This window comes from Trichechus manatus, unplaced genomic scaffold (genome assembly GCF_000243295.1).
Source record: "Trichechus manatus latirostris isolate Lorelei unplaced genomic scaffold, TriManLat1.0 scaffold00071, whole genome shotgun sequence".
Lineage (NCBI taxonomy): Eukaryota > Metazoa > Chordata > Mammalia > Sirenia > Trichechidae > Trichechus > Trichechus manatus.
In genome coordinates this window covers 10,358,695-10,376,776 of record NW_004444007.1, presented here as the reverse complement: position 1 = coordinate 10,376,776, position 18,082 = coordinate 10,358,695, and the positions used below count along the sequence as shown (strand labels likewise).

At 40.6% G+C, this 18,082-nt stretch overlaps 1 protein-coding gene across 8 annotated transcripts in view; it reads left to right on the top strand.

Annotated features, from left to right (window-relative positions):
* The first annotated feature begins 20 nt into the window (after positions 1–20).
* The window catches only part of LEF1 (lymphoid enhancer binding factor 1), a 124,702-nt gene continuing 106,640 nt past the window's right edge, over positions 21–18,082 (top strand). For 5 of the 8 annotated variants that reach the window (XM_004380225.2, XM_004380226.2, XM_023734789.1 and 2 more), the window contains exons 1-3: positions 21–349; positions 2,749–2,815; positions 4,246–4,379. In XM_004380225.2, the coding sequence (XP_004380282.1) occupies positions 137–349; positions 2,749–2,815; positions 4,246–4,379 (414 nt within the window). In that variant the 5' untranslated portion in view covers positions 21–136. Of the gene's footprint in view, positions 350–1,069; positions 1,591–2,748; positions 2,816–4,245; positions 4,380–18,082 lie in introns of those variants that run through there. The other 3 variants (XM_023734791.1, XM_023734792.1, XM_004380227.2) reach the window with 2 other exon arrangements.

Genomic DNA, 18,082 nt, shown 5'->3' with positions numbered 1-18,082 from the left:
CTTCCGCCCGCTCTCCTCCCTCACGCACCCTTCCAACTCTTCTTCCCCTTCCTCCTCCCTTTTCGTTGACCCCTTCTCTTTCCTGCTGCCGCCGCGGGTGCTCCCCCAGCGGCGCGGAGATTACACAGCCGTCGGGATGCCCCAGCTCTCCGGGGGAGGCGGCGGCGGCGGGGGGGACCCGGAACTCTGCGCCACGGACGAGATGATCCCGTTTAAGGACGAGGGCGACCCCCAGAAGGAGAAGATCTTTGCCGAGATCAGTCACCCCGAAGAGGAAGGCGACTTAGCCGACATCAAGTCTTCCTTGGTCAATGAATCCGAAATCATCCCAGCTAGCAACGGACACGAGGTGAGCGGGCGGCTGTCCCAAGCCCCGAGAAGCATGGCTGGGTCCCGGGGAAGATCAGAGGAAGGAAGGGGGCGAAGGCGCGGGGCAGCCCTGGCTGACGGGTCCGCAGTAGCTCCCACGTTTGTTTGGGGAGGGAGGTGGTGGTCCCTGGTCTACATTCCGTTTTTGTGTGCGTGTCAAGGGGAGGGTAGCGTGCAGGGAAACTTATACCAAGCGCATCAGTTAGGGGTTCAGTGGGTAAGTCGTTTGTTTACGGACAGGAAAAGCTGCCCTTAACCCGTAACGTTTCTCCTCCGGACGTTTTGGTGGGGTTGAGGGAGTGCGATGAATTAGAGCGAGGATGTCTGAACAACACTGCAGAAAAGTTCTTCCATAAGACGGAAAACAAAGTGCACCCGCTATCTGTTTCGATAGATGTCTCTGCAGAAGTGCGTTAAACCACCAAGAGGCTTAGGTGGAGACCGGGCGAGAGTAAGAGGGGCGGGCGTGGGCCGGGGGCAGGCGGGGCCGTCCCAACTGCCGCCGAGCGGCAGGCCGAGGGGCGCGCGGGGGCGGTGCGAGGCCGGGTTTCTGCCGCCCCGGAGCCCCAGCGCCCAGCTCCGTGTGGGATCTGTGGGCAGGACCAGCCGAGCCATCTCAGGGGGGCCTCGCCTTACAGCCCGCAACACTAGTTTTCTCCAACTGCCGTCACTTGGAAAAAAAAAAAAAAGCGTTTATATTTGGGGTTAGTTTGGGCCCGGATCAGGCCTGAAATCTATGCAGAAGAAAGGCGAATCTAAGAGGAGATGCGGCGGAAGCCGGGGCACCTCGCAGGGGAGGGTGGAAGGCGCTTTATCAGATCTACTGGCGCTGGTAACCCTAGTAGAGTAAATAGAGACACGTGGGTGCAGACGAGAGAAAGCCCCGAGCCGGCCAGCGCGGTAGGGCTATTTCGGGCGGCGCCAAGAGTTTTTGATGGGGGTGGAGGCGGATGGACCCTGATATCCGACACTCTATTGGCCTCCCTCATTCAACAACTGAGAAACCTTTGGAGGAAATCCGGTAGAAGAGTCTTGACACCCAAATGATTGCACCAACGTTTTTTCCCTCCAAAGAAACTTGGAGGGTATACCCTTTTTCCTTAAATGGCATCTTTCTGCCCCAAAAAAGAAAGCGTGTGGTTTTGGGGGCGGGGAAATTTGGGGTTTTAAACAACACGTTTAAGAACACCTCAGGTTACCTTCTCTATCCAAATGGCAGGGGTGAGTACGCATTTTGGAAGGCTGGGGGGACGCGGGTTCTGAGATTATCCCCTGAATCTTATCCCAACATGTCAGTTTGAGAAGCGATCAGGGCGATTGGGGTGCGCCTAACCCCACTTAAAAGGTTTGTGACTATGTGTGGCTTGGGGAGAGGAGATCTGCGAGAGGAACCACCTAACATCCAAAACACTCAGACGCTTTTTTGCCGAACTCTCGTATTTAAAGAGAAACCCTTTTTTCCCTTTCTACCCATTTTGTTTGCCCTTCGTTAGTCCATAAATAAATTTTGCCACCCACTGGAAATTTTTCTACACTTCTCTGGTCTGGGAAGAAAGGCACTGCGTTTGAAGCGAGAACCAGTGTATTAGGGCTTTGTTAATCTTTGCCGCGGTGGCGAGCGGGCATAGGGCAGACCTATGGTGAAGGAAGATGGTGAAGGGGTAATACCACTAATTTGCACGTGGTTGAAGTCTGGGTGGATGGTGGTTACTAGAACTGATAGGTAATTGAACTACCTTTTAGGTGACTGTAACCTGACTCTGATTTTCCTGCCTTTAACCACAAAACAGTTCTACTTTTCTCTGGTAAGCATGCATGCACACAGCCAGCCTTGGTAGATAGGGAGCCGGAGTGGAGCTCCTGCAGGACTTGGATGAGGGCAGTGGCTTTAGAACCTCATCTATGAGTGGTTGGCTTGCTTATGTTTAAAATGTCATTTTCAGTTGCAAAATATTTCAGCACTCTTTTAATCAGCTCTGATGGAAGCAAACAGAGGCCGAAAAGTCTTATCAGAACACTCACCCCATTAACTCAAACTTCTATCGTATTAGGCCTCCAAGTAGCCTTGATGCGTTTTAGGAAACAGAAAAGTATGGGAATCATTCCCAAATTTACTAGATTGCTAGTGTTTTGTTATTATTATTATAATTTCTAATTCTTGGTAGATAATAGTCCCTCCAAAATACAAGCTGAATAAAAAAGGAAAAAGATTGCCTACTATTTAACCCTAGCCTGTGCCTCTTAGATTAATAAAACAGGCAGACTGGGTACACCTAAACCTCGTCCTTTGAGTTACCAGTGGACACACACTTGTATTGTTATTGTCAGAAACTCTAAGGTGATTTTCTTTCTTTTGTGGGGTGGGATTCATGCCGTTAGGTGGCCAGACAAGCTCAAACCTCTCAGGAGTCCTACCATGACAAGGCCAGAGAACACCCTGATGAAGGTAAGACACTGATGATAGATTCAACGTCTTTGAATTTTATCATTTCACATAAACAATTTGTGTCTGTAGTTGCTTGGCTACTTTTATTTGAGTTCAACAAACAGAGACCAGATGTGATAAGACTGTGCCTACTGTTTTCACAAAATTGGAAAGAAAACCCAGGAAACTTAACAGCTTATCTCTAATGTATATTTGTATCATTTAAAAAATGTCTTTGAATGAATTAGGAGGCTTTGGGTTTCAGTTGATTTCCAGATTCTTTGGGGGAAGAGGAAACGTCTATAATGAATTTTTCTCTTTTCCTCACTTTACCTTAAGTACGAAATAGCTTAGGTCTTCAGTATTTTTTGTGTGTCTTGTTACGAAGGATGACAGTTTATACTAACTTATTTTAAAACAAGAAGAGTTTTGAATGGGTTTTCATTTGTACAATTGGTGTTTCTTGTGAGAAGGTAGCAGTGAATGCACAGTCGGCACAAGGCTTAGTAAAGCAGAACCTAACTTGTAAAAATACAGTTTTATTCTTATAGTTAGGAATTAGGCACATCAAACATGATAATCAGACTGTCTCCCTATGCCTAATTCTTGCTCAAAACTTTTAAAGTTACATATTTTTCAGAGTTAAGAGAACTCCCAGTGACTTTAGAGTCAAGTAATTTGTAGGATTTTCTTGTTGACGAGTCTGCGTTTCTATTTCCCTTTAATTACTTAAAATTGGCCTGACCAGAATGAAGTGTTCATGCAAACAATATTTCAGCCAGAAGAAAAAAGAGAAGAGATCTATACTAGCAGGCTTCCTTTTCAACTACAAATAGTTACACAGATTAAAAAGAAGAAATCTGTAGACTGAAAACACACAAATTATTCTGACAGAATGATATAAATGTAGCGCATAAAATTAAGCCTCCTGGAGTTAATCCTTCATAAATTTGGGTAGTTGCCCAAATACTAGGTACAGCTCCCTCTTAGTAGAATAGTTCTCTTTCAGAAATCTAAAAGCACAGGCAGAATTTTTTAGTTTGCGTATGAGGTGAAGTATAACTATATGTTATATCTAGACCACCTAATGTTATGTTATAGCTTTAGATTTGTGTATGTTCTTCCATGTGTCTGTATTTCATAGTCCAGTTTGTTAGTATTAAGACAAATTAAGTTAGATGGATAACACTTATTTTTGTAAAAACACCAGCCAATCGTGGAAGTAAATTGAACCACATGTTTTTAAAACATCTGGTTCACTGCTAAGCCATTTAAGAGAATAAATACTGTCCATCTAAAATAGATCATGATAATTCAGTTAGAGTATTTTGTAAACAAATCTTTTATGTATGGTCTGATTTTCTTAAAACTATTAGATTTTCAGATGAAAAAATATAGTGATATAGAGAGGGAAGTTACCATATTGTTGATTGTTCTTTGAACTCTCTCAGGAAAGCATCCAGATGGAGGCCTCTACAACAAGGGACCCTCCTACTCGGGTTATTCCGGGTACATAATGATGCCAAATATGAATAACGACCCGTACATGTCAAATGGATCTCTTTCTCCACCCATCCCAAGAACAGTGAGTAACATGTTGATGTTGCAGATTATTTCAGAGGTGCAAATTGATTTGTATTTTGGCCGAATGTTTTATTTCAAACCCATTGGAAATTCTTTCATTACTATATATGACCAATCATTGCTTAATTAGAGCTGTTACGATGAATGGCTGTTTTAATATAGTGCTACCTTTGATGTCTTGCACTTGGAATTTTAGCTTTTGGCTTTTTAATTAGGATTAATAAATAAAAGATTATGAGTTATCATGAATCAAATGAAGTTAAATCAACAAATTCGTGATTTTATGAGTATTGTGCATTTTGTGCTGATGAGAGGAAAAAATTGATTTAATCTTTTAGTCAACTAGATATGCGATAGCTTTCACTGCTTATAAGCTATCTAGAGTCGGCTTTAGAGAAGTAGTTAAACTACCTTAGATTTTACTTAGGCTTTTAAAACGTCTCTTGTTTTGTATTAGTTGGTATTTCTTTAACATCACCTGTGGTGCGGAGGGTTAGCTGTTTTTACTTTAAATTGTTGAGAGTGTATCACTTGAAGATAACTAATGAAAATTATTCCTTTTTTTAATCTGGTGGTTCAGTTAACTTTTAAAGTTCTAAAAATGTAATTCATTAGAATTTAAGGTATGCTACTTGATGATATTACTCTTTTCTTGGGAAGTGTAAATAGGCTCATTTATGTCGTAGGAAAAACATTTAAAGGGAAACTTGCGTAGTATGTGAATGTGAAGTGTGCTGGTGCTTAAGTTCTTCTCCCAAGGGCCTGAGGATTGTCCCTCCAGTAATAGGGATGGATTTTTACTGATCCATCCATATAGTTACCTTCTGTCCAACCTCCCTTTTCCTCTACTGCCCACCCAGGATCAAAATCACGTACAGAAGGTCTTGGGCATTAGGGTTTCAGTTTAACTGGCCCCCCTGGGGATCAAATCCAGGATCCTGAAATGGAACCAGTGAGTTTTGCCTTGTTCTTGCCTTTTTCGCTCAGTGTTTACACCAACTGAAATATCAGTCACAACATCTGAGCAAAGTATGGTTGTTGAATAAAATAAATCTAGGAGGGAAAAGATTCTCTCAACTAGCTGATTGTAATCAACAGTATTAACAAACAGGAGTACTTGTGGTTATCTTGATTATCCAGAGCCCTCAGCTGTTGAAATGATAGGTATATGAAATATCATAAACACTTCATGTGGGCACTATGATTTAGAAGTTATTTTAATTATTTTTCTATAAATTTCAAACAGATATTTGACCTTTCAGGTAGAAAATAAGATTTTTGTAATTTTCATAGAGCAGCTAAAATTGATCTCGGAGAACTTGTGAGAGCTCCTAGAGGAGATGGGCATTTCACATTTTATTTTGAAAGACTTTTCAAATATTTAATGATAGAGATGTCTGTGTGGTACATACGACTTTGCTACATGAAGAAGTGACTGAATTAATAAAACCAATTATATTTTAATATTTAGAGACCACCCCAAATAAATGCTTCTCGGTTTTAAAATTTGTGGGCACGCCTATATTTATTGAACTAAATATGTAAACGCATAAGCTATTTCTTTTATAGCTGGGTAGGTTTTCTTGTTGCTCTGTTTTGCTTTTTGTTTTGTGTTTTGGGGGGAAGAGAATGTGTTTTACATAAGGAGTAACTGAAGATACTTCTTATTTCAGTGTTAGAATCATGGATTTAGTTGGAAGTAAGCAAATTCTATTTAGCTTTGGATTTTGTAAATAGGCTGGCTTCTGTTTAAAGGCTTTTTAGAAGAACAAATCATCTTTCTGACAAATGAAATTATAGTCTCTGGCTTGGCAGCAATAGAAAATAGCCACTAAAACAATCTTACACTTTTGACTGTGCATGTAGTTAATGCTTAGTAAGTATTTGTGGAATTTATTCTTAGAGAGATCAGCCATGTCTGCCTTCAAAACTGTGTGTGTGTATATATATATTTAAAATTCAGTGTAATGATATTGATATTTATAAATTATCCCTAAGAATATTGAACATTAAACTTCTCTTTAAGCCTGCATCCTGACTTAGGTCTCTCCAGCCTTTTCTTCCACCCGCAAGAATACTAATCATTTTGAAATTTTGATAGAATGGAAGGTATTTGTTGTTAGTGTATGTATTAAAATTTTGAGGTCAGTGAATGGAACAGTCATTCATTGTTTAAGAAAGGTTTGTGGCCAGGATAAATGTTGGTGGGTGTAGAGCTAAAGAAAGGGGTGTGATCAGGATACTTTACCGTGTTATCTGCTGCTTTGCTTTCTTCTGTTACATTTTAGAATATATTTATTTTAGGCACGTTTTCCTGTGATATTCTGTAGTTTGCACAATTCCAGAAGCTTTTCAATTTTAACCGCAAGACTGTCATTTTTTTTTTTTTTTTTTTTTTTTGGCGAAAATATACATAGCCAAAGATACACCATTTCAAAAACTATGTCTTTCACTTGCAACCTTCTGCTATGAGTTAAAATTGACTCAACAGCAATGGGTTATTTTTTTTTTTTTTTTTTTTTTAGGGTCCAACCCAAGTGAGTTCCAATCTTTGGTTTTTAATACCGAACAGCTGTTTTTAATGTGTCTGAGATCAAAAACACTTAACCGGAAGGCAGCCTCTCTTCTTCACCCGTAACCACACTCTGCCTTCCTGCTCTTTAACTCTTGTCTTTAGCAAGACTGTTTGTGTCACTGACATCTACAGTGATAGGTTTTCACGCAGGGTGTCAGGAGCTGCGTGACCATTTGCGTCCGGGTTTAGGGTGGGAACATTCTCCAGCAAGCTTGTTGCTTAATTTGCATTACAAAACAACTGTTGTTTACTGCATCTGTTACCCAAAGGCTTAGGACTGGAAAACATTGTCTGCCATTTGTAGGTAACTGTGGCACCGTGGTTCAGTGATATGGCTGCTAACCAAAAGGTCAGCAGTTTGAATCCACCAGCCCCTCCTTGGAAACCCTGTGGGGCAGTTCTTCTCTGTCCTGTAGGGTTGCTATGGATTGGAATCAACTTGACAGCGGTGGGATTTTTTAATGGATAGGTAATCCAGAGAATACCAACTATGGCCAACTGGTGCGCAGAAATGTTTTTTGCTGGAAGTTCATTTAAACAGTTCTATATGATGCTTCTCTTTTTTTAGATAAACACTGACATATATACATTCGTACAGCTTTAACCTATGACCTAAGAATGGTATAATCTACTCAGGAGATCCACCTTTACTGATCCAGCTTTTTTTCTTTTTTTTTTTTTCTGTCTGAGGGACATTTTAATTGGCAGATTACATCCTTCCAGAACTGGACATCTTAGAGGTGTGCATGCCTATACCAGAAATTTTATGAGTGGATCTCTCACAGAATGTTAAATAAAAGTTCTTAGTTCAGCTAAGCTGAAAGTGCCTAGATAATGCATTGGTGTCAGCGTGCGTTCTTAAAGCAGAGTAAACCTTGGCTTGAGTTGATCTTTTTCTTAGAGTTGAAAGAAGATGCAGAAACCTGTTAAATATTTCAGAGCAGGGACCCTGGAGAGTTTATTAAAAGCAAACTCCCAAACCTTTCTTGCTCTAAACCTTATTTATGAAAATCCCTGTAGGCCAATGGTAAAGTATTAAAAGAAAAAGATAGTTCTTTACCTCCTCAGTTCAGTCCTGGCACTTGTGTGCCGAAACGCAGTGTGGAGAGTGAGTCTGGCTGGCTGTAACATAGTGAAAGTTGCCATTAGTTTAATGCACTGTGGTTATTCATCTTAGGTGTCAAACTTCCATTTGTCCCTCATGCAACCCAAATGTTTAACACCTCAGAAGAGAAACATCTCTTCTGCTGCTGGGGGAGGGAAAGTCTGCAGAACCTAGTGCAGGAAGCTCCAGCTAACGTTGCAGCTCAAAGTCATAAGCAAACCACAATAACACCTGGTCAGTGTAGTGCTGCTAACTTCATTGTTTTTGTTTCTTTGTGATCTTAGAATGGATCTTTTAGGTGGGAAAGGAAGATGTGTGTGTTCCCATTTCAGCTTTTTTTTTTTTTTTCCTAAACATAGCTATGAAAATGTTCCAGGGTGTTTTTTTTTTTTTTTTTTCCATTATTTTGAGCAACTCAGTTCTGTTGTATGACTTTTGCCTTAAGGGAACCAACATTTTGATTTCTGATGGTGACAGTTATGCTTTCTTTCTTGTAACTTTGACTTAAAACTCTCCCCTATATTTATATTTGTTTACAAATTTGATTTTGTCATTGCTCACATCTGATATTAAGGAACTAAGGTGGATTTGTCTAATCAGTAAGCTTCTGAACACCACTGCATATCACATTGTTGTATAGCTTTGAAAACAATCACAGAAATAATACTTAATTCAAGGGTAGAAGGAGACTATAGCTTATATTTCAAGCAGGATTTTTAAGGTAGAGTGTTTTTGGATTTTACTGCAAGGAGCTACTTAATCTGACTTACTAAAAAATTATTTTTAATTTTCTAATCTAATTTGTATACTTTTTTGAAGCTAAGCATATTTAGTTTCCCCTTGTACATCAAGTGCAGGATTAGTTAAGTTTTGGAAAGTTTTCTATGTCAAATTTGAATGTGCGTATCGGGAGAATGTATGGGAAGAGTCCTCAGAACCCCCCAAATTCTTCTGTTTAATTCATTCTTAATTGCACTGCTTCAGAGTTGGTAAAGGCTCACTCGGGAGCTATTGCCATTCGCCATCAGATATATTATGGCCAAACGGTTTGCTTACTCAAGTGTCTCAGGGAGCCATACTACCTGTGACCGTCTAGGAGCTAATAGTGTACTGGCATAATTGTAAGGCAAGAGTATGATCGTTATTCAGATATATTTTTTGAATTGACTGTGGCAGTTTCTTCTTCATTCATAAAGACACGAGAACAACCCAGAAGATATTCATTAGTTTCGCTAAGGCAAGACCATTGAGCCAACGTGCAGAAAACCTTGCTCTTTGAAGTGCACCTGCCCCCCAGCGCCCACCCCACATTCCATGCAGGCCCTGGATTGGCTCTCACCAAGCCCATTATTTCAGTACAGTCTCTCTTGTGCTCAGAGACTCGTGTGTGATTTAACAGGACATAAGTAGGGCCTCAGAAATGGATTCATGTGGACTTGAACTTGTAGCCTCATGAGGGCTTTTCCGTAATCATCTTAGAAAATTTTGCATCTATCCAGTTCTTTTTCTGTTTTTATTTCCTTATTTCTTTTTTTTATTAATCCTGTTGGATCTTTAAGCAAACCATTTTTAATTTATGCTGTTGAAATTTTTTAAAGCAATCGGATCACTCCACTCCTCTCTGACTCCTTTTGTGCCTGATTTACGTACCGTAGACATGATTGGGATTTTATAAAACTGGTTTCTCTTTGGTTTTGGGGAAAGATGTGAAATTTAAAGAGAAAATGTGCCCACACTGTCTATGTGTTTTATTCTAGAAAGAGCTAGAGCTCAGTGTTGTACAGGGGCTGCTGTCATGGGACTAAAGGTTTTTCTTTCTTTTTTTAAGGGATTCATTTAAACTTGACCTCTGTAAAGTTTTTTTTTTTTTTTTAATCCTTTAAATTTTTTGTTTAAGTGATTATGCTAAGCTGAGCCAGAAAGCGAATGCTCTGGTAATCAAGAGAAATAGTACTGCTTAGTACTGTCCCTTCAGGTCCATATTCATTTGGAAGAGGCAACCACTGGACTTCATTTAAGTAATTTAAAAAACACGTTGTAGGTCTCATGATCATTGTTTAAATATTAATTGTGATTTAATTATGAAGTCAGCAATTTAGAAACTGTGCTATAAGCCCTTAAACCATTTTAGGCATAAATGACCCAATAATCTCTAAGATTTGGAGGCCCAAAGCCTTTTTGAAATTGACCTATAAACCAAGAACAGAATGGGGGGTTGGGGCTGAAATGTACCAGAAGGAGGGGTGGACAATTGAGCAGGGGACTGGACAGGGAGCAGAAATTGTTAACTTGGAGAGTCTGTTAATCTGGTAACAAACAAAAAAATCCTGTTGCTGTTGAGTCCATTCTGACTCATAGTGACCCCGTAGGACAGAGTTAGAACTGCCCCGTAGGGTTTCCAAGGCTGTAATCTTTATGGAAGCAAACTGCCAGATTTTTTTCCCGTGGAGTGGCTGGAGGGTTCAAACCCCCGACCTTTTGGTTAGAGCCGAGCTCTTAACCACTGCACTGCTCAGGGCTCCTGGCAACCTGGTAACCAGGACTATTTGCAGAGTATTGTCAGAGGCTGTTCAGAGGATTATAAAGTCTCTGTAAAACAGTGCATTTACACACAATACCCACTCTAGCTAACCCGTTAAACTTGCTAAAATTAGCCACTTGCTACATGTAGACCGTTACTGAGCTCACTGAGGGAGCTCACTTAGGGTTGGCGAATGCCTTCAATCTGCATGGGGAAAATTGTAAGGGCATTACAGAGTGAGCAAGAGTTCTGGTTGCATGTGCCTTTCCCCCCATCTTAGGAGAAATACGGTAGAGATGTTATACCGCAGAGGGTCTAGAAATGTGTTTTATTTTTGCAGCTAACTAAGGGCAAGTTGACTGTTAAAAAATTTTTGCTTATTAAGTATGTCTAGCTATGTCTAGCTATGCCACCACACGCAAAAATGCCTGTGTTTCATCTTATGTGGAACTTGATCACAGTTTTGCAGAATTAAGTTTTGATCTGCATCATGGTAGTTTGTTGATATTATATCCACTTTTTAAAAAGATGCCTGTTGCTATTCTTGAACGAAGGGATGGGTAGAGGGAAGGCTCTATAATATAAACAGAATATTGGCTCTGCTGTCACTTAATTTTCTTTTACTGTTGTCGGTTTCTGAATGAAACAATCACTGAGAATTTAAAAACCTGGCATACTGAGATATTTTTATAAGTTATTTAATTATTTTTTTTCTTAAAACAACTTTTCAATAAAAGCTGTCAAGTACTAGGGCCTACGGATATGTTGCAAGATGGGTACATACAGCCTAGCTGGAACAGCCAGTAAATTTGCTGTATTAATAAAGAATATACAAGAAACGTTTCATGTATGTTTTCGGATATTTCTAAATGATCTCTTTTTAGCCAGATGCTATGTGAAAAGCAAGGTCTGAAAGTGTCTGCTGAATATTTCTTAGTGTTTTATTACATTACTTTTTCTCAGATCTGTCGCATCAATGAACAAAGAGCGTTAGATTGCTGTCTTTAAAGGAGTCAGTGTTGCTGCTTATAGAATGTTAAATTTTTGGTTAAAGGCTAAAAATAGTCAGCCTGGGAAGCTCACTGCTAGAGTAAAAAAGAATGGGTGTGGACTTTCCTATGAGGATTAATCATCCTAAGTACTTATCTCTTCCTTAGGACCTAGAAACCTAATTGAAGAAAAGGGGATGATAGAAATGCTTTTTTTCAGAAGGGTGCTTGAGATGGAAATATAATAGTAATACAAAGAAAACAGTCTTCGAGTATGTTTTAGTGTTCTGAGATTAATGCTTTTCAATTCATTTTTTATTCTCTCCCAGACAGAAGGGACACCTTCCAGTAATACTTGAGGTATTTTCAGATATTATAAAATTCTGTGTGTCCTTTCTAAACGCATGTGGCAGCGTCATTGCTGACTTTTATAGGCCAGCGGATGTTGTAACTTGATTAGATCCTTTTGCAATGTGGAGAACAGAATGTTTGAGTGTTCATTAAGTGGAGGTGGGTAGGCCATTGGGAAGACTGAGCCTATGGATTGGGGAGATCCTGGGTTAGATGATAAAAGACCTGGGGTCCAGTCCCAGTCCACCACCCTCCTCCAAAAGCCTTGGGAAGGTAGTCGACCTCTATCAGCCTTCCTTTTCTTCGTGTACGAAATGGCATGTTAATATCAAGGAGCCTGGGTGGTGTAAGTGCTTTGTGATCAACTGCTAGCTGAAAGGATGGCAGTTGGAACCCACTTTGCCAGCTCCACAGAAGAAAGGCCTGGCAGTCAGCTTCTGTAAAGATTACAGCCAAGAAAACCCTATGGAGCAGTTCTACTCTATAACACATGAATTGGGGGCCAACTCGACGGCCGCTGACAACACCAGTCTTTTTTTCCTCGTTTACAAAATGGTGTATTAATATCTGGCTTGCCTACCTTGATGTGAAGGGCAGATGGATCAAAGCCTGCAAACACACTTGGTTTTTTAGCTGTGAGGACAAAGTACGCGTCTAAGTGTGTAAGCCCGTGCCCACCTGGTGGGAATTCTGCAGCTCCTGATGTGCTCAGCTGTGCCCAGGAGGCTCTTGAGACTGGGATGCTGATCTGGAATTTGGACACTGAGTAAAGGCCTTTCATTCACCTTTAGAAAATGTCTGCATAGATAAAACTTTTTAGGATTGTCTTGACACCTTTATCAGAGATGTTTTTTTCTCTCATGGGCTTACTATTCTCTTCTGAATGTCGTGAGAGCACCTCATTTTTCTTTTAGCACCATAGTGCTCTGCTAAGGGAATGAGATGCACAAGGGAGCAGATTTCTGAATTTCAGATTTGTTAGCTAAAAATTTCATATCCTCCTAACCTTTGATAAGAATCTCATAAACCAAAAAACCAAACTCATTGCCATTGAGTTGATGCCGACTCATAGCGACTGTATGGGATAGAGAACTGCCTCATAGGGTTTCCAAGGAGCGGCTGGTGGATTTGAACTGCTGACCTTTTGGTTAGCAGCCGAGCTCTTAACCACTGTGCTGATAGGAAATTATGAATTTTCCAGATTAACTCTTAACTCCTGGGGGCGGGGAGGGCATAAGAATAAATTTTTGATTAGGAGAATTTTTTTTTCTTTAATCTTTTAGGAGCTGGATTTCTTCTTCCCACTGCCAAAATCATATAGAGAGGAAATATAGGAGCTATGTAACTGTAATGGACAACAGGAGAGTTATTTTTTCCTCCTTCAGATTTTCTTCTAGCTTATTAAATCTTTCTGATTTTTTTTTATTGTACTTTAGTTGAAGGTTTACAGAGCATATTAGTTTCTCATTGGACCATTAATACATATATTGTTTTGTGACATTGGTTGCCAACCCCACGACATGTCAACACTCCCCTTGTCGACCTGCAGTTCCCCATTACTGCTTTCCTATCCCCTCCTGCCTTCTCGTCCTTGCCCCTGGGCTGGTGTGCCCATTTATTCTCATTTTGTTTTATGGCCCTGTCCAAGCTTTGGCTAAAGGGTGAACCTCAGGAGTGAATTTAGTACTGAGTTAAAAGGGTGTCCAGGGGCTATACTCTCAGAGTTTCTCCAGTCTCTTTCAGACCAGTAAGTCTGATTTTTTTTTTTTTTTGTAAATTATAATTTTGTTCTACATTTTTCTCCAGCTCTGTCCAGGACCCTCTGTTGTGATTCCTGTCAGAGCAGTTGGTGGTGGTAGCTGGGCACCACCTAGTTGTGCTGGACTCAGTCTGGTGGAGGCTGTGGTAGTTGTGGTCTATTAGTCCTTTGGACTAATCCTTCCCTTGTGTCTTTGGTTTTCTTCATTCTCCCTTGCTCCAGATGGTGTGGGACTAGTGGATTATCTTAGATGGCCGCTCACAGGCTTTTAAAATCTCAGATGGTACTCACCAAAGTAGGATATAGAACATTTCCTTTATAAATTATGCTATGCCAGTTGAGCTAGATGTTCCCTGAGACCATGGTCCCCAGCCCTCAGCCCAGTAATTAGTTCCCTCAGGGAGTTTGGATGTGCCTATGAAGCTTCCATGACCTTGCCTTGGTCAAGATGTGCTGACTTCCCCAGTATAGTGGACTGTCTTATTCTTCACCAAAGTTAAACCACATATCTGTTGTCTAGTTAGTGTTTTTTCCTGCCCACCCCTTCCTTCCCTCCTGTCAAAGGTTGTTTCTTTCTGTGTGTAGATCTTTTCATGAGTTTTTATGATCGTGGTCTTATACAGTGTTTGTCCTTTTGTTGTTGACTTACTTCACTCAACATACTGCCCTCCAGATTCATCTACGTTGTAAGACGTTTCGTGGATTCATCATTGTTCTTCATTGTTGCGTAGTGTTCCATCGTGTGTATGTGCCATAGTTTGTTTATCCATTCATCTGTTGATGGGCACTTAGGTTGTCTTTCTAATTTTCTTGGCACCTAAAAGGATCAGGTCCAAGGGGATGCACTGGCTGGGCAGCAAAAAGAAATCAGTGTTTCTCTTGCCTGGTGGAAAATTCCAGTCTTCTCATCCTTTCAGAATTTTTCTTTCTCTCCCAATAAAATGTGGTGAATGTTAAATATACAGCAATGTGGGGTTGACTTTCTTTGTTCAGAATTCCTCGATTTTGAACACTGTGTATTGACCTTGGAGTCCCTAGGTGTCTCAGATGGTTAAGTACTCAGCTACTGTCTTAGTCATCTAGTGCTGCGGTAACAGCGATACCACAGGTGAATGGCTTTAACAAAGAGAACTTTATTCTCTCACAGTATAGTAAGCTTAGAAGTCCAAATTCAGGGTGCCTGCCCTAGGGGAAGGATTTATCTCTCTGTTGGCTCTGGAGAAAGGTCCTTGTCATCAGTCTTCCCCTGGTAGAGGAGCTTCTCAGTGTAGGGACCTCAGGTCCAAAGGATATGCTATGCTTCTGGTGCTTCTTTTTTGGTGGTATGAGGTCCCCTGTCTCTCTGCTTGCTTCTCTCTTTTATATCTCAAAAGAGATTGGCATAACACACAACTAATCTTGTAGATTGAGTCCTGCCTCATTAACATAACTGCCACTAATCCCATCTCATTAACATCACAGAGATAAGATTTACAACACAAAGGAAAATCACATCAGATGACAAAATAGCAGACAGTCACACAATACTGGGAGTCATGGCCTAGCCAAGTTGACAGTTATTTTGTAGGAACACAATTTAATCCATGACAGCTACTAACCAAAAGTTGGTGGTTCGAATCCACCCAGAGGCTCCTCGCAGGAAAGATCTGACGATCTACTTCTGATGGTTCATAGCCATTGAAAACCCTATGGAACACAGTTCTACTCTGCAACACATGGGTCAGAATCCCCTGGACAGCAGCTGGTATATGGTACCTTTTAATAATAATGATTATGTCATCTTGGTGTACTAGCTCAAAATGGCTTAGATCAAGGAAAATGGCACTCTAATCTTACCTGAAGTGTCTTAGACTCCAACACGTAGGTTTTTAAAGTCTTGAGATAAAAATAAAGGTACCGAAGTAAAAAATATTTACCATTTACTACACTTGGGATAAACACTCAGACTGCTATCAGGATTAGTAATTATAATCAGGTCTCCCAAACATTGCTTGAATTGGTTTTTGCTCATTTTTATGTGTACATTAAAATTTTTTAATTAAAACTCAAGAATTTTTTATATTTGAAAGGGAAAAGTAAAAGCAATTAACTTTTTTTTGAACTGTTACCTTGTGCTAGATACTGTACTAGGCGATTTACATAGTTATTTAATTTAATTCTAAGAAGAAAATTGTGGGGTGGGTAGTATAATCTCCATGTTAAAGATAAAGAGCCAGTCCTCAGGGACAGCAGTAACCTTCCTTGATTTAATAAATTGTGGAGTCAGAACACTTCAAGGCCTAAAGACTTGTGTATTTTCATTAAAAATTTCCATATTGTTTTTAAGAAAATCCAACACTTATTCAATTAATCATAACATTGATTATAATTTACTTTAACAAATATAATATCCTTTTCTAGTGATTGATGTTATATATTCATGACAATGGGATAATAATATAGTATTTTGTAACTTTGTCTTTTTTCCACCAATATATTATGGGTATCCTTTCATGTCAGAAGATACTCTTCTGTAACATTGTTTTGAATAATTCCCTAATTTATTTAACCAGTCCCTTTGTTGTTGTTGTTAGGTGCCATTGTGTTGGTTCCTACTCATAGCGACCCTGTGTACAGCAGAACAAAACACTGTCTGGTCCTGCGCCATCCTCACAGTCGTTTATATGCTTGAGCCCACTGTTGCAGCCACTGTGTCAGCCCGTCTTGTTGAGGGTCTTCCTCTTTTTCGCTGGCCCTCTGCTTTACCAAGCATGATGTCCTTCTCCAGGGACTGGAAGTGGTAGACGCTCAGACCATAGCCACTCGGTTCGCGTTTAATCGCTTCTCCATGTTGTTGCCAGACTTATCTTTCTTCCCTGTCTTAAACAACACTGATGAAATGAGTACTTTTAACTAAATCTTTATACAAATTCTAGATTGTTTCTTTGGAATAAATTTCTAGAAGTAGAATTGCAGAGTCAAAGGCAATGTACCTTTTTACGGTTTAACACAACATTGCAATTTAACTGTAAAAAACTCATTTATTTTAAGTCAGTATTTAAAACTGTGTAATTCATTCCATTCGCCTTCGCTTGTGGTTGGACTCCTTAGGCTGATCGTTTTCATGCCTTTCCACTTGGCTTTTCTAGTTAAGAATCCATTCAGCAGTCAACAAGAAGGCAGACAGATGGAGAGCCAAACATCAGCCTTATTATTAATAAGGCAGAATTGGAGAATGTGGCTTGAACTGTGACACAGATTTGGACTTTGACTTCCCCAGATTGAGCACACCACCAAGCCACAGGCCACCCCCACAGAAGACAGAAGAGAACAAACCCGCACTTGGGCAAAACCTCTAAAAAACTGTTGCCATCTAGTTGATTCGACTCACAGAGACCCTGTAGGACAGAGTAGAACTACCCCATAGGGTTTTCAATGAGCGGCTACTGGGATTCAAACTGTCGACCTCTTGGTTAGCAGCTGTAGCTCTTAATCACTGCACCACCGGAACTCCACACTTGGGCAAGCTGGCCCCAAAAGAGAGAGAGAGAAAAAAAAAGGCCAATCCATTCTTGCGCCATTTCTTCTTTCAAATCACCAAACAGATGAGTCCGCCTTTCTCCTTTGTGGAGGAGTGAATGAGGGGCAGGTGGAGAGAAGGGCTCCAGCCACTGCCAGGAGAGCAGACGTTCCTACCTTACTGGCGGAGGTAGGGAGGAGCAGAGAAGAGAAGGTGGTTGCCTCCTTAGTCACAGTCCATGATTGATTGGACTGTGGAAGAGTTGCAGCAGAGCGCTGCTGCTCTTGGAGTCAGAAGTCCTAGATTCCAGTGTTCTGCAGCTGACTAGCTGTGTGCTCTTCAGCCAGTTACTTACTGTCTCTGAATCTTGTGTTTTTCATCTCTAACATAGATTGCCACCTCTTCTACCTGTGAAAGCGTATAGCACTTCGCATTAGTATCAGTGTTTCTGGAAGGGGCACCACCTGCATCAGTATTACTATTCTTGTTAAAAATACAGATACCTGGGCCACTTCACAAAGGTCCTGAATCAGAAACTGCAGGTAGATCATTTATCTGCACTTTAAACAAGATTCTTCATTGATTCTTAAGTTTGAAAAACACCAGCATAGTAAATGATCAGTAATTTAACTGAACGAATCTGAGGTTCAAGAAACAGTAAGTGGCTTGCACAAGGTCACACCTAGAACGCTGTGGAGCTTGAACTCAAAGCCAAGCCCTTGGAACCCAAAGCTCACTATCTCTCCACTCAACCCGATGCCGCTCTATTCACTAGACGGCTGTCACTCTATTCACTCCTACTCGCTTCTCCATGCTGTTGCCAGAGTTACCTTTCTAAAATAGATCTCATGAGGTTTCCTCCCCAAGCACCCTTTCTCCCTGACTGCAGAATGAAACCCACACTC